This window comes from Nymphalis io, chromosome 6, assembly GCF_905147045.1.
Source record: "Nymphalis io chromosome 6, ilAglIoxx1.1, whole genome shotgun sequence".
Taxonomy (NCBI): domain Eukaryota; kingdom Metazoa; phylum Arthropoda; class Insecta; order Lepidoptera; family Nymphalidae; genus Nymphalis; species Nymphalis io.
In genome coordinates, this window is record NC_065893.1 from 7341589 (window position 1) to 7358041 (window position 16453).

The 16453-nt window shown below is 30.6% G+C and overlaps 4 protein-coding genes across 5 annotated transcripts; 2 read left to right on the plus strand and 2 right to left on the minus strand.

Annotated features, from left to right (window-relative positions):
• Positions 1–521: 521 nt before the first annotated feature.
• Positions 522–8337, plus strand: LOC126769006 (zinc finger protein 830). The gene is made up of 4 exons (XM_050487541.1): positions 522–1383; positions 1471–1583; positions 7917–8086; positions 8162–8337. The coding sequence occupies exons 1-4, from the start codon at positions 921–923 to the stop codon at positions 8307–8309; spliced, it is 894 nt and encodes a 297-aa protein (XP_050343498.1). The 5' UTR covers positions 522–920; the 3' UTR covers positions 8310–8337.
• On the minus strand, positions 3937–5798 carry LOC126768993 (ATP-dependent (S)-NAD(P)H-hydrate dehydratase). 2 transcript variants are annotated; one of them, XM_050487525.1, is made up of 3 exons: positions 5497–5798; positions 5242–5412; positions 3937–5136 (listed from the first exon to the last, which is right to left on the minus strand). In XM_050487525.1, the coding sequence occupies exons 2-3, from the start codon at positions 5392–5394 to the stop codon at positions 4393–4395; spliced, it is 897 nt and encodes a 298-aa protein (XP_050343482.1). In that variant the 5' UTR covers positions 5395–5412; positions 5497–5798; the 3' UTR covers positions 3937–4392. The 2 variants fall into 2 exon arrangements, with proteins under 2 accessions (XP_050343482.1, XP_050343481.1); XM_050487524.1 differs by lacking the exon at positions 5497–5798 and having other exon boundaries at positions 5242–5488.
• Positions 8338–10478: 2141 nt separating the features above from the next.
• On the plus strand, positions 10479–13091 carry LOC126768938 (26S proteasome non-ATPase regulatory subunit 5). Its single transcript, XM_050487414.1, has 7 exons — positions 10479–10704; positions 10982–11126; positions 11259–11480; positions 11843–12095; positions 12172–12360; positions 12431–12754; positions 12826–13091. The coding sequence occupies exons 1-7, from the start codon at positions 10520–10522 to the stop codon at positions 13017–13019; spliced, it is 1512 nt and encodes a 503-aa protein (XP_050343371.1). The 5' UTR covers positions 10479–10519; the 3' UTR covers positions 13020–13091.
• A 152-nt stretch (positions 13092–13243) lies between these two features.
• On the minus strand, positions 13244–16453 carry LOC126769014 (dnaJ homolog subfamily C member 9). Its single transcript, XM_050487552.1, has 5 exons — positions 16232–16453; positions 15887–16159; positions 15347–15474; positions 14862–15003; positions 13244–13438 (listed from the first exon to the last, which is right to left on the minus strand). The coding sequence occupies exons 1-5, from the start codon at positions 16320–16322 to the stop codon at positions 13272–13274; spliced, it is 801 nt and encodes a 266-aa protein (XP_050343509.1). The 5' UTR covers positions 16323–16453; the 3' UTR covers positions 13244–13271.

The window sequence follows — 16453 nt, forward strand, 5'->3', positions numbered from 1 at the left end:
TAAACAAATAAATACGAAGTCTAATTTTACCTAAAGTTCTTCGTTATATATAAATATGTTATTTTAATTTAATCTTCCTTCTATTTGTAATTTCCTAATGACAACATTATTTAACTTTCTTCTTGAATTTATAATATTATGTATTCCTAGTCAAGAGGTTAACATAGAAATATATGTATCAACCATTTTTTATTAATAATTTATTTGAGTGTTTGAGATTCCTATATGTAAAAATGAAAACAAAAAAATAATAATTTAAAAATGTATAATAAATTGTTGTGATATTAAGCCTCATGTAGTCTTTATTATTTTATAATGTCATGTCACTTATTTACTTGTTATGTAGAAAAAAACCTTTATTTCAAGGTTTTGTCTTATTTCATAAATATAAAAAAGTAAAGTTTTAAAAACCTCGTTTTGTATAAATTAAATCCTGAAAATGATATATCTCCCAAAACAGGGAATGCAATTACTATGGCAACATTATATGCATTGACAAACTTTCTCTGTCTCAATCGCGGTTTCACGGCCCCTTGGTTTATTAGTTTCTCTGTCTACGCTTACTACAAAATAAAATACGTTTTTTAATTGGATACGTTTATTAAAGAAACTATGTAATCGGTTTTAGATTACCACGAGTAAATAGCCACTACGTTTTGTAGGCCTGTTAAAACGATAATATAGTGCCTCTTTGAGTAAAAGAGTTATGTGGTGCTTAGTGGTTACTAATCATGTGGTATGTTATGTACTCTGTGCTGTCACCTACAAGTTAATATTAACTGACAAGTCTCAAATTAATTAATCCATTTAATTGATTTTTGAATGTGTGTGTTTGTATTATAACAACAGAATAAAATACAAATTAGAATTTATTGATACGTTTTTCTATATATATATATGTAATTTTTTTGACTCCTATAATGGCACTTCGAATGCAAGTTGAGAAGAAGAATGCTCAAGCGGAAATGCGACGTTTGATGGCAGAACGTAAAAATAAAGACAAGAAACCAATTCTAATAAACAATCCACTCGCGAAATATAATAATGCTGGTCAATTGATGTGTATTTTATGTTCGTCCATCGTACGCTCAGAAAATGTATGGCAAATACATCTAAACAGTAAACAACACAAGGGAAATGTAGAACAAGCAAAGAAACTAAAAGAATTAACTAATAACTTTACTGATGATAAAATTAAAAATAAAAGACCAGGTTGTCTTCAAACAGATGTGCCACAAGAAAAAAGACCTAAGGGTATTTTAAAAAATAGTTATGAAAAATTGCCTAGGTTGGTACAAGCACCTGAACGTAAATTACCCACAATACTTATTCATCATGATGAAAAAATAATAAGAAAAAGTAAAAACCTGACATTTCAGAAAGGTATCAAATATATTTTGTTATAATTTAAGTAAATGATTATGCAGTGGATTTTAATGCTATATAATTGCTTAATTGCTTGTTTTATAGTTGAAACTTTAGAAGCAACAGTTGAGAATAAGATTGATGACACTGAAACAATATTATCAAATCCTCAACCTATTCCTGAAGGATTTTTTGATGATCCAATACTGGATGCAAAGGTAACATTTTCATTTACTTTAATGTGTACTTGGTTTTTCTATATTAAGAAGCCATATGTGGAGTTATATAGTAACAGCCTGTTAATGTCCCACTGCTGGGCTAAGGCCTCCTCTCCCTTTTGAGGAGAAGGTTGTGGAGCTTATTCCACCACGCTGCTCCAATGCGGGTTGGTAGAATACACATGTGGCAGAATTTCAATGAAATTAAACACATGCAGGTTTCCTCACGATGTTTTCCTTCACCGTTAAGCACGAGATGAATTATAATCACAAATTAAGCACATGAAAATACAGTGGTGCTTGCCCGGGTTTGAACCCACGATCATCGGATAAGGTTCACGCGTTCTAACCACTGGGCCATCTCGGCTTGGAGCTCGTGGAGTTATATATTATAGTTTATATAAGTGCTTGCTTAGGACTTCCCTTGCGCTTAAGTATAGTTAAAGGATAAATGATTGCTTGGAATTTGGATTGATCTAAGAATCATGAAATGTCTTTCTACTTGGAAAAAATTTAGAATAAAATAATTAAGAGTTTTTTTTTAGTTTTAGATTGATGATTATTCCTTTAATAATCAAGAACTCCTGTAGTTTGACATTAAATATTTTATACATGTCTTCTGATTTACGATTCTGTAGCTTAAATACCCCGGCATCCATCATTGCCATTTGATATAGTTAACTGTTAAAAAGCAAGCATACGAATATATTTTTTGATTCTATCAGATTAAACAAAACAATTTTAATAATAATAATATCCTGGAACATTGTTCACACATGCCATCTGATCTCAAATTAAGCGGAGCTTGTATGGAAACCTTCTTTTGTAAATACATATAATTGATAATTACACCCAGACTCGGGATAAACAGACATGTTCATGCACACCAATGTCTGTCCTGGGTGGGAATCAAACCCACAACCTTCGGCATGAAAGGCAACTATCTACAAACCACGCCATACGGCTCCCAATCACGCCAACCAGTAACTCGATAAAACATTTATTAATAATGAAATCAAGCAAAGCTCTATAAACAATGGTAGAGCATTGTGAAGCCCATCTGGTTAGGTACCAACCACTCATCAGATATTCTACTGCTAAACAGCAATACTTAGTATAGTTGCATTCCAGTTTGAAAGATGAGTGAGCCAGTGTAACCACAGGCATAAGGGACATAATATCTTCATCATAATACCTTGGGAATGGTTGCAATGCTTAATATTTCTTACATTGAAATATTAAGCATTGCAACCAATGTCTATGCACTATGGTGATCACTTAACATCATTTGCACCATTTGACAGTCCGCCTACCTTTGTGGTGTATCCTATATTGATATTAAGACATTGTGTATTTTACATTTCGTTATTTGCACCCAGAAGTATGTATATGAAGTTTTTTTAGCAAATATGTCCATACAAATGTTTTAATCCTTCAAAATAAAAAAACTTGCCTAAATGAGTTTTGGATGGAATTTCTAAAAACTTTGAAAAAATGTTTATCAAATCAATGAAGAACTGAGTACAAATACAAACTTTCAAGCCCTATTTTACCCTCTTAGAAGGTAGATTTTAAAAAACGCCTTAATACATATTTATTTATTTCTAACCAGAAGCTTGTATATGAAATTTCATGCCTTTAAATTTGAATGTGACGGGTTTCCATGCAACCGTTCATCACTTATTTTAGGGATGGAATTTCCAAAAATCCTTCTTTAGTGGGTTGTTTCATTATAAAATGTATCATGTGCCAAAATTTCAAGTTTCTAACTCCCTGTGGTTTGGACTCCGTAACCGTAACAGCCTGTGAATGTCCCACTGCTGGGCTAAAGGCCTCCTCTCCTCTTTTTGAGGAGAATGTTTGGAGCTTATTCCACCACGCTGCTCCAATGCGGGTTGGTAGAATTCACATGTGGCAGAACTTCAGTGAAATTAGACACATGCAGGTTTCCTCACGATGTTTTCCTTCACCGTAAAGCACGAGATGAATTATAATCACAAATTAAGCACATGAAAATTCAGTGGTGCTTGCCCGGGTTTGAACCAACGATCATCGGTTAAGATTCACGCGTTCTTACCACAGGGCCATCTCGGCGTGGTTTAGACTCTGCGTTGATTAATCAGTCGGGAAAAAAATACAACTTTTATTAAAATTATCTATTACCTCCTAAAATTATATTAAAAAAGGTTTAACATTTATTTTCCAAATGCCCAGGTGAAAGACTAGTAACCAAATAATTAATATGTTTACATAACAAAGAGTAATCAAGTGCAAAAAAAGAATAAAGATTAACAAATCTTCAATTCTCATATTTCATGGGATTTCTTAATAGCTCTGCTATATTAAACAGTCCTTAATTAATATATCTTTTCTTTATTTATAATATAACATTATTCAAACAGTAACATAAAAATAAATATATTTGTCTTTACTTTGCCTGTAATTGGAATAGAATATATATTATTTGTTTGTGCTTTGAAATTACCTTAAATATAAATACCTAAATATGTATTGTTATGATAGCAGCTCTTAGGGCAGGGTGTGGCCTCTGTTTTTCTCTAGAAATCACTTTATTCATGTGATTAAATTTATTCAGGTAATTGAATAGTTGATACCTAATAATTAAAAAAGCTTAATAAACAGTTAACACAACAAGCTTAATCCAGCTAAAACAATTTGACGAAAATGATTTAATAGAAATAAATGCCCTCTATCTCTCTTGATTTTATATAGCAACTGGCAAATACTGTAAAAAATATAAAATGTACAAAAACATACCCGTTAACAGTAACATTTTGTTATATTAACATTATTGTCCATATAGCTCTGTGAAAGCTTCATGAATATATTCAACCATGTCTGTCGCTAACATGCTCCTACCTTTTATTTGAAAAGCCTTTGCATTGCATGTTCTTATTAAAGAAGATGCTGCAAAACATGACAGGGAAGATGCTAATAACATTTTATCAACTGGTATTTCAACATCAATTTTCTTTCTATAAGCTATAGTCCAATGTAAAAATGTTGCTATAGATCCAGATAGAAGATCTCCTTGACCTCCACACCTTCTTCCAGATCCTGCCTCTTTGATTTTCCATTCCAAGTCAGGGTGAAAGCAATAAAATTCATCAATCTCACCTTTTCTTAAAAGTGTTACATTTTTATTCCATTCTTTTAAACCTATTAAACCATTAAATTTGCAGCTAAGCCTCTCAAACTCAATTTTGTTAGGAGTTAAAATAACTGGTGAAGTAAAATTTCTAATCAATTCTGGTTTTTCAGTTATAAGAAATAATCCATCTGCATCAATAATCAGTGGTATTTGTTTTTCATTTATTAATTTTATTAGTTCTGAGACCACCTCAAATATCTTGGGATCACGACCTAACCCTGGTCCTATAACTATGACATGCAGCCTCTCAAACCATGTTGATATATCTTTGATGGCATCAAATTTATCAAGTAACGGGTGAACAATCAATTCTGGGCTATACGACTTTATAACAGTAGCTGCTGGAGTTGAACAAAAAATGTGCACCAAATCTGCACCTACCTAAACAAAAAAATATCACATTAGTTTAAATTTCCTATATCACAAAATTTAAAAAATGTTTATAATAAAACAGATAATAACTTATTTTTCTGTGAATCAACTTACTTTCAAAGCTGCTATACCAGAAAAGTAGGGAGCCCCTGTATACTCTAGGGAACCACCAACAATACCTATTCTTCCAGCTTGACCTTTATGATGTGTTCCATCTAAAGGTGGTATGCTTGATAGAAATAAATTAAAAATTTGGTTTCTATCCATTATTGAATATTTAGAAAACTGTGAAAAGTAAAAACGTTTCATCACAATATTTCTCTTTAGAAGATACAACATCATGGAATGTTATGTATGGAAATTACATACTTTACATTGATTAAGTCAGTGTATATATCGCAATTCGATACTGTATTAAGTTGTTTTAATAATGGCACTTCTTTGTATAAAAATCAGAACAACAACACATCATCACAATAATCTTTTAAGTGCTAGTCGGAACACCGCAATCTGCATAAATGAATTACGATCATACGATGTATTTTTTTTCGTTTTTCTGGCGTGTATCTACCCTACTAAAGCGCAATATATTCTACCAAGTGCTAGTCTCACGTAAAAAATAGATGACATTCGTCATTTTATTTAAAGTGCAATAAGGATCTTGTGACGGTCCAAACATTTGACACAGCGTAGCTATAGTTTATGGGTTACCAGCTCATAAAATTTCTTTATTTTTGGGAAATATCAACGCTTACTATCGCGTTTTAGCTAGAAATAGAAAATAACATCTGTTTCAAACAAAAAAAAATGGGTAAATGAATAAAATAGAGGTGTTCTAACTTAACGTGTTAAATGTTAATATAGAATACATTCTGACAAACTAATTAATTTTATTTAACTATTGTTAATTGTAGCCCTAAAATTTAGACATGTCATAAAGCTCTGCTTTATTTTCGATATACTATTATGGTACGTATTATATCAGAAATTAATATCACTAGAGAATGGTTCATATCAAGAAAATTGCAAAAGAATAGTGGATTTTAGGTTATTTTACACTAATTATATTCTGCATTAATTAAAACGTATAGTCGCATGTCGAAGTCTTAATTCTTCGTAGCAGCCTTTAATCTGGAAGTTCGAATGGTGAATACTCATATGCCTCGGAAAGCATGAAAGGTCGTTGGTCCTGCGCCTAAACTCTTTTCGGTCCTGTCGGATTGCCATCTTATCGGATTATGAGTGTTACGGAATAGAGAGTGCACCTGTGTTTGCACTCATACTTGTACACTTTTTCTTGCGCAGTTGGCTAATCTCTTGAGTTTGGTCGCCGTAGATGAGATGCTAACATGCTAAGGGCATATAATAATATATATGCATACTAAAAAATACGCTAACGTGTGCATATTTTTTTATGCGTTTATTTATTATTAGGTTGGGTTTATGGCTTCTATGTGTGTGTGGTGGACAACCGAAGGAACTGTATTTGGCCTCTACCACCGTATTTTTTATTTGAATTTAGCCGTAACTCTTAAGATACTAATTTAAATTAAGTGTATAGTTAAAAGTTAATGTTCAAAGTTCAAAAGGGCACCGAGTCAAATCAATTTTTTATATATCGTTATAAAGTTTTAAGTAATAAAAAAATATTAAAATTAAAAACGTATTATTCAACGATTTGTAGTTTACAAACAATATAATGTTTATATAAATAATAGACTAAGCGTAGTACAGTTCGCTCCCGTTATCCGTGGTTCGCTCACACCGCGGCATTTTTGTTTAAAGAATATAAGATTTCATTAACGAGGAATTTACATGTATATAATCAATCTTTATTACAAAGCTATTTAATTGCATTAGGATTAATATCATGATTTGATATCGAATGTCATCATTTTTTGATACCCCCCGTGTTTTTATTTACTAATATGAACAAAAAACAAATATTGTAATTTAACTATAATTGTTAGACGTATAGCCTCGGGGACTTTTTTGTAGGTAATAATGAGTAACATGCAATACATTATTTTAGGCGTCATCAATAATAATCGCAGCGCACGCCAAATATCAACTTTTAAAGGAAAAATATGATACATTGGGTTACGTTATTGCAATTTTCATAGGGATTTCTATTTTTTTTTTAAATAAAATATAGCATTACTTATTGATTGGATGCTGAATTGAGCTTTCTGTAGGTGAACGCTTTTTTCTAAATCAGTTTAGTAGATTTTAAGTTTATCCATTACAAACAAACATACAAACAATCAAATTTTACTTAATATTAATATAGATAAATAATTATATTTTCCTACAGGAAAGGCTACCTAGCAATAGGGTCGCTCTTTTCTTATTTGTAATATATATTTAACTTTGTGTGTCTCTATTCTATTCTCTTTTGTGACTAACATAAACACATAAACACTTTTTAAAAACACTTATTATGGCTTTTATTTTTTTAATAAAGACCAGTTTTTTCAAATATCTTGAATGTACAGATTGGCCTGTTACAATTTTATTATAAGTAAATACTCGATACATTACACCCATAGTCATAAGACGTATGAAACGAAGATTTGTTTATTCTAGTTTTTGCTTATGTTAAGGTGTAGTGATTCCTACTAGCTAGTAAGATAATTAGTATTTTATTTATATAAGCATAAGTATTTGGATTGTCCTGGAACGTGAAGAAGTGCACTTATTGGTTTGCAATTATACTAGAAAGCACGGTACAAAATTCAGATTAGGTATTATTTGTGTGCATATTTAATTTTAAAATATATCTCCTACAGGCGCGAAATATTGAATACAAAGATCCAGTTGAAGAAGAATGGGAAAAATTTCAAAAAGAAATAAAAGAAGAGACATCAACTTCTGCAGAAATAATTGCTGGTGAACAAGAGGAAGCTACTGCAGAACGACAAATTGATGAAATAGACGAACAAATTCGTAACTGGTCAAGGTATTTTTATGAACCACAAAAACATATGAATTTCTTATAAAAGTACACAAATAGTTTTATTCATTTATTTTCCAGAGTCTTAGATCTTGAATTGAAAAAAGAAGAAACTAAAAAGAAGATACCAGATGCAGATTTATTAAATGAAGGAGATGAAAATGAATCTGACAACGAAGCGGAAATTGATGAATTTTTAGATTGGCGAGCCAAAAAATCTTTTGTTTAATCATTGTAAATATATTGTTATTATATAAAAAAAAGTTGTTTTTTTTAACCTTTTTAAAATGATTTCTGAAACTAAAAAATCTACTAAATTTCCATATCATGTACATCAACAAATATTATATTTTCGAATTTATCAATAGCGAATTTATTGTTACGCTAATAATGTATTAAAAGGTATACATTGCTTAAAGTGCAATTAGTACATATACAATAGAACCTCTATAATTGGAGACGCCAAAAAATTTGAAAATTCGGATTTGAATCGACTTGTCGAGGTTAAGATTTATTCTTACTAATTTTGAGTTAAAGAGGTAAAATAAATATAAATTGAATTTACAGTAAGTAACAAACATATTTTTATTTACTATAAATCAACATTATTTTAAAACATCCTTAAAATCAAAAATATATGTCTTCTTCTTCGTCGTGACACTCTTGTCAAAGCGGTCGTGGTCGCCATGAACTATTACCAATTGTTCGGCGCAGATGTAATTCGCCTCACTAGCCTTCTCCATATGTCCTGTTAGTTGTAAGCCTCGTGCATTCATGCAAAGGACCGCCAACAGTTGTTTTTATTTGATCGGTCCATCGCATGGGCGTCCTTCCACGTGGTCTGGTGCCATCCACCTTGCCTTGAATGACAAGGCGCTCTATGGAGTTATTTCCTTGCCGGGAGACGTGTCCAAAAAAAGTTAGTATGTACTTTCGAACGCCGAAAGACGCTGTTTGATGCCGAGTTCTTGAAGAATGGAGATATTGATGCGAAATTCTGTCGACGAAACTCTTAGCATTCGTCTCCAGCACCACATCTCCAAAGCATCGATCTTCTTTTTTTCGACCTGCCGCAAAGTCCACGTCTCCGCAGCGTATAGAAATATGGGGAAAACAAGCGTCTGTACGAGCCGGATCTTGGTTGCTTTGGTAATGTTTTTTTCCCCTTATTATTTTTTCAGCCTCTCCATTGCAATTCTCGTAATCGCCATACGTCGCTTGACTTCATCTACGCATCCGCCATTATTCGATATTAAAGCTCCCAGATATATATAGGATTGGATGACCTCACAGTTCGCAATCTGAGTGATCTCGGGCGAGTTGTTTTTTCGCTCGGTCTACATCATCTTCTTCGTCTTACTGCGGTTAAGCTTTAATCCAAATTCTTGGCATACGCGCTCCATTTTAAGAAGAGCAATGTAGTCGGTATGTATTAAAAAGTTAGTATTTTTTTTTTGTTTTAGATACCAGTTGTTCTCTATCTTTTTCACTGTCTAAGGTATAAAGTGGTGTACTTACATTGTTGGCAAATCCTTAAAGTCGATAACTCATTTTTCTTCGAACTATAGACGTAATAAGTTTCAAATTATCGAGTTGTAAATAAAATATTGCTATGTTCGAGATACAGAGGTAAAATTTAATTTTTCTACTGTACTTTATAATGGCAAAACGAACTGGCGAACATGTCAAATTCGATATACTGTTGTTACTAAGCATTATAGAAATATCACGTTTGTATTGTTATGAAATACGTCTATTATGCATTATTATAAATACGTATAATGTCATTATAGAAATATCACGTATGTATCTGTTTTTACTACCTCTCAAAAGGTGAAGGTATGTTCTAAAGTCATTTAATATTATTTAAATATAAATTTATAAGCGAGTAGGTACTAAAGGCCAAGGCACGGAGTTCGGCAAATAGCGTAGGGCGCCCTGTAGGTGGATTGAGAAAGTTACAAGATCCGACGATACGAAAGACGGAAATTGGAGCTTTGGTGCTTCTTGGGAGAAGTCTATGTTCAGCGATTTGTTGATGATAATTATAAATTTAAAAAAATTCGCAAATTTGCGTTTATTTTGAATGAATCGTTTTATTTATTTATCGTACTATATCAATTATGAGCTGGTACTTTCAAAAGCCATAGCTTATTTATAATGTTAACAAGAAATTACGTAGTTTCTTGCCATAATATTGATTTCTGGCATTTTTACGCAAGCATAGTGTAAATTAGCATTTAAAACTCACTGCTTATACACTCTGTGCACGTATTTCAAGTAATATTTTGTTTGACAACATAGCACCATAATTCAAATTGTCAAAATCAAAATTTGATGATTTTAGATGATGAAAAACATTTACAACATTAATAACAGAACTTCAGTTAATTATTACCAGAGGTTCCATATTTTTGTAATAATTAAAATCTTCTAAAAATGTCAAATCAAGATATCGAACTTTATAAAAATTACATCGAAAACCTTAAAATAGATGAATGCAGACCTTCGGCTTTAAATGAAATAAAGCTTATTCTAACATACAAACCAGCTTCCGAAGCTGTTTCAATAATTAAAAATATTGGAATTTCCAAAATTTTTCAATGCTTAAATTCCTCGGATAAGTAAGTCTTTAAATTTATTTTTTAAATCTTAAATAACTGATGTATTAAATGTTGTTAAAGATATTACTCTGAGACCGATGATGTGTTAAATTTCTTGCATCTTGGGTAAGGAGTTGCTGTGGCTCTGCTTTTCCCTTTTATATACAAGCCAATAATCCTTCAGCCTTTTGATATATTAAATCACATCAGTGACATTCAAGCAAAATTATTACAAGACATAAATAGAAAATTCATTTATTTATTGTTCTTATGGAATATTTTATCTGTATAATTTTAGGATTCAAGTTGAATTGACTTGTGAAGTAATTAAGATATGTTTCGAAAAATTTGAAGCTGGAGAAGTTATTAAAACATATACAAGTTATATTATGTACTTGTTGCGACATGAAAATGATTCTGTCCGAAGATTAGCTATTAATGAGGTTTGTGTATCTAAATAAAAATTATTTGCCTATATTTTTTATCATTGTATACATCTTAGAAATTATTCTTCAAATAATGTATGCATCAGCTAAATTAAATACATGTAATAATGTTTGTTTTTTAAATTTAAGGTGTATAAAACATTAACTAAAGATGCCATGTTATTGCCCTTGCCAAAATATATAGACTTATATGTGGCTACAGCACAAATGGTCTGTGATCAAGATGTTGGGATTTCCAATCAAGCTGTTTTTATTACATCTAATTTATCAGACGAAGCTTATCCTAAAGTTTTGGAAGAAATTAAAATAGCTTTAGAATGTAACAGCAGTAGCAAATGTAACACGTATGAGGTATTTTATAAATTTAATTATTAATATTACTATTATTAATGAACGATGAAAGACTAAAAAATATGAAGACATTTTAATTGATCAAGTTGTAATTTTAAAACCAAAGCTTATTATTTAGCATTATAAATATGTATATATATATATATATATATATATATATATATATATATAATATAATTATACAACATGCAGATAAAGCAATTTAATTTATTGTATCATTTTTACTATTTCTAATCTTTACCCTTTCAAGTCCTTTATCCAAAGTTTTTCTGGAACAGACAGTCGCTGCTATCTAGTGATAATTAAATGTTGATTATATATTCATTTTCTGTGTTTAATTGCTGTATGCTATTATTTTACAGATAATCGTTAATATCTCTTCAAAATCTCTTGATCTATTCAATTTGTGTGTAGATCAGGGATACATTGATTTTATGGCAAATGAACTTCAGTCAGATGATATACTTTATCAATTGAATATTCTTGAACTTTTGTCACAATTAGCAATTAAACCACATGGAATTAATTATCTCATAAAACAAGGAATATTATTGAAAATTTCAGAGTTAGTAAAAGGTTTTCACCAAAATCCATTTGGGGGCCTTTTAATACCAGGTAATATTTTTGTACTAAACTTAAATGAATACTAATTGTTTGTAACTTATTTTAAAATATTGTTTCAACTTTCTAGGTTATATGAAGTTTTTTGGATCCATTGCACATTATTATCCAAACGAGATATTTCAGAAATATCCTGTTTTATTAGAATCTCTTTTTGATGCTTTGGATTCTAAAGATGCAACAATATTACCAGTAGCTCTCGACACACTAGGTTTCATAGGAACAACAATAGAGGGCAAGATGTGCTTAATGGCACTAGGTATTATGGTAAAACTAAATTGTAATTGGAAATTAAAATATACATGTTAATATTTGTTATTTTTTTTTAGGAAGCAAGTATACACAAATTGTTGAAAAATTAGGATTTATTATTAAAAACAGTCCTACAGAATTGAAAATTCGTTCATTGCATTGTGTAGCCAACCTTATTGGTATAGATAAAGATCCAAAAGCAAAAGTTGATCCTTTAGAGAACAGGGTAACTTTAATGACACGAGAATGGTTTAGAAGTCTCAGCAAGCAACCAGATTCAATGGTTGTATTGTTTGAAAATTGTAAAAATCCATTTCCAGACATAACATTAGCTGCTTTAACTTTACTCAATGCAGTTTGTCAACATAAATGGGGTGAAGAATTGGTAGCAAGAACAGCAGGTATTTTAGGTTGCAAATTAAAACTGTATTTTTAATTATTCATAATATTATCATAAATATGTTTATTTTAGGATTCATCGAGTACCTTCTAGATCGATCTGTTAACTTTACAAAAGAATCGAAAGAAATAAAATATGAAATAATAAAACTCTTGTCACATTCTACTGTATTTGATGAAAACATGTTAACAAGGCTTCAAAAGTATGTTGAACAGGGTCCCTTCTACACCGAACTAGTAACTCAAGTAGCTATGGAAGAAGAATAAAAATGGTGTTGTTTTATTAGTGACGTATGGTTTATAAGTTCTTCAATCTAATATTTTTTTTTAATATATCATATTGTGTCTAATAAATAGCATTATTTGACACAATATAGTATATTAAAAATTTGAATATGAAAAAAGTTGATAAAAGAGAAAGTGTGATAATATTAGGACTATAAACATTTTATTTGCAATTTTGTAATATGAATGCAATAAAAACTAAAATAAAATTATAACACACTATCATTCATTTTATTACTTCTTTTTTTTATTTCTGGTTGATTCAGCTTTAGTAGATGCTTTTCGTTTTGTTCCTTTTGATTTTCCACCATATTTAGCTGCTAAATCATTAATTAAAGAATCCATTTGTTTTTGTCTTACCCCTTGTTTTTGTTTAATCATAAGTTCTAAACTGTTTTCTTCTGAAATAATAAAGATTGTCAATAATTGAAATAAACTTCAACTATTTTTATAAGGACTAGTACCCATAGGTCTTATTTCTGACCAAAGTAGAAGTAACATTTTAAGCATTGTGTTTATAGATAATAATAGTCTTTAAAGGTTTCATACCAGCAGTCTATAAATTAAATATTTTAATATAAAACATATATTACAACAATTCAAAATATCCAATCATAATATTTTTATTCAAATAGACTTTTACAAGTACTTATTTTTTTTTTTTTTTTTTTATAGAATATGAAGGCGGACGAGCATATGGGCCACCTGATGGTAAGTGGTCACCAACGCTCTTAGACATTGGCATTGTAAGAAATGTCAACCATCGCTTACATATCCAATGCGCCACCAACCTTGGGAACTAAGATTTTATGTCCCTTGTGTCTGTAATTACACTGGCTCACTCACCCTTCAAACCGGAACACAACAATACCAAGTACTGCTGTTTTGCGGTAGAATATCTGATGAGTGGGTGGTACCTACCCAGACGAGCTTGCACAAAGCCCTACCACCAGTAAATGAGTCATCTAGTGCTACCACCGGTTTGGAATGTTGATTCTACTGAGAAGGTCCAGCAAGAAAATTAGTAGTTAATCTTTTTTTTTTTTTTTAAGGTAACAATTTATGAAATTACATACACTTAGTTCCTCCGTGAGATCCGAAAATCATTCAATCCATGCATTTTTGTCAGATATATATTCAGAAAAAGTAAAAGGCTTAACAAATAAGGCCTAGGCCTAGTGGTTAGAATGTATGAATCTTAATTGATGATCGTGGGTTCAAACCCAGACAAGCACCACTAAATTTTCATGTGCTTAATTTGTGTTTATAATTCATCTTGTGCTTGACGGTGAAGGAAAACATAATGAGGAAACCTGCATGTGTTTAATTTTATTGAAATTATGCCACATGTGTATTCTACCAACCCACATTGGAGTAGCGTGGTGGAATAAGCTCCAAACCTTCTCCTCAAAAAGGGAGAGGAGGCCTTAGCCCAGCAATGGGACATTAACAGACTGTTACTGTAATAAGATTATGTTTAATAGTAATTACTTTTGTAGCTTACTTAAAACATTAAGACGGAAGCTTGGTATGATTATTTTATTTTTATTTCCAGTATTAGTATTGTATAATGATTAATTTTGTTACATATTGTATATAGAATATTTCTGTAAATATACTGTGATGCAACTGCAAATTAATGTATCTTACCCATGCACAGATAGTCTACCAAGTTTCAATATGTTATTAATTAATTAAGAACATTAGTTCTTAATTAGGCAACTTTTTTATATAGAAAAATGAATGTTTTAAGTTGGATTAAAAATTGTATGTTTAGAATAAAATAAGTTCAAGTGTATTGTCTAATATTTTAATTTAACTTACCTGAATTAAGACTGAGTGAATTTTTTAGCTCTTCAGCCTCTTTAGCTTCACGGTTTTCTTTTGCATGACGGCGCTGGCGTTTCTTTGCTGGTTCATGTGTAAATATTTTGAATGCTGGGATATCACCTTGCTCTATCATTTCCTAAAACGGTTAATATTATTATTCAAAAAATTAATCTGTATAGGCCAAAATAATAGCTTTCTCAATAATTATTCTGTTTTGAGAAATGAGCATTTATTTTGACAAATTTCAGCCACGGCTATTAATCTCAAGGGAGACTTGCTAACTGTGCAGGATGCATTATAGTGTACAAGTGTGGAATATTTCAATTACTTTTTATTGGCTACATGTAAAATTTGAGCCTAGGAATTAGGCTTTTGTACCCTTATAAATTACTTTATTATTACTTGAAACCATTACTTTATATAAGTTTACATTTATTTTACATTAATAAAGTCTTCATTATGTTGTAATAATTACTTACAGTCAGAATGCCTCGAATTCTAGGTTCATGTTCTGACCTAGCAAATTGTACTTGATCTACAATATAATCCATATCACCTTTCCCAGCTAGATAAGCATTTTTTAAATCATTCTTTTCTTCATCAGATCCTGAAATATTTATATAATTTAATCAGGAAACATCTTCAGCTGTCTAATAAGGTTAGTTATTTTTTTATGAGTATACTATTTACACTGTTTATCTGGACACCATAACCAGTCTGGAGAGTGAGTGCTGAGACTCAAGCCAGATGCTCAATAATAGTGGAAATCTATAGTACTATGCTAAATTAGCTCCTACAAATTTACATTTTAGTTTTTTTGTTGAGTGCTGGAATAAACTCAAAGGCCTTAGCCCAGCAATAGGAAATTTACAGTCTGTTTACTCTGATTTTTAAATAAATGAAAATTTGCTATTTTCAAATATAAATTTTCATTAAATATTGTATTCAATTAAGTTTTGATCACATTATATATGTATGTATATTTTAACTTTTTGTAAGGTTTTTTTAATTTTCCTTACCTATATATTTTTTTTCATATGCTTTGATGTCTTCATCTGTAATTTTTTTAAAAAGCAATCTCCAGTATACCGTCCAGTCTTTATCTTTCAAAACATTATAATCTTCCTCATCAACACTTTTAGTGGCATCATAAAGTTCCCTTTTGTTTTTGTCACTTAAAACAGCATGAACTCCTCCAAGAACTTTAAATTTTTCTGTTGCATCTAATTTTTCATCATCATTTACTCTGTCCGGATGAACTTTTAATGACAATTTATGATAAGCTTTTTTAACTGCAATAATATATAATTTTTATTAACTGAAATTCTTACAAAATATTTAGTGTGTAGTCTGCAATAATATACCTTCTTTATCCGTAGCATTTTCTGAAATTTGCAGAACTTCGTACAAATCCGAAGTATTAAAATACTTTTCACACAATTCCAGAAGACCCATAATTTGGTTATTTCGACTAAGGTAGTATCATTTAATTATTAATATAATATTTTTAAGTACCTATGTAGAAAGAAGGAATAAATTAAGAATTTATCAGCCAAATAGAGCGGCAAAATATGTTCATTCACTTT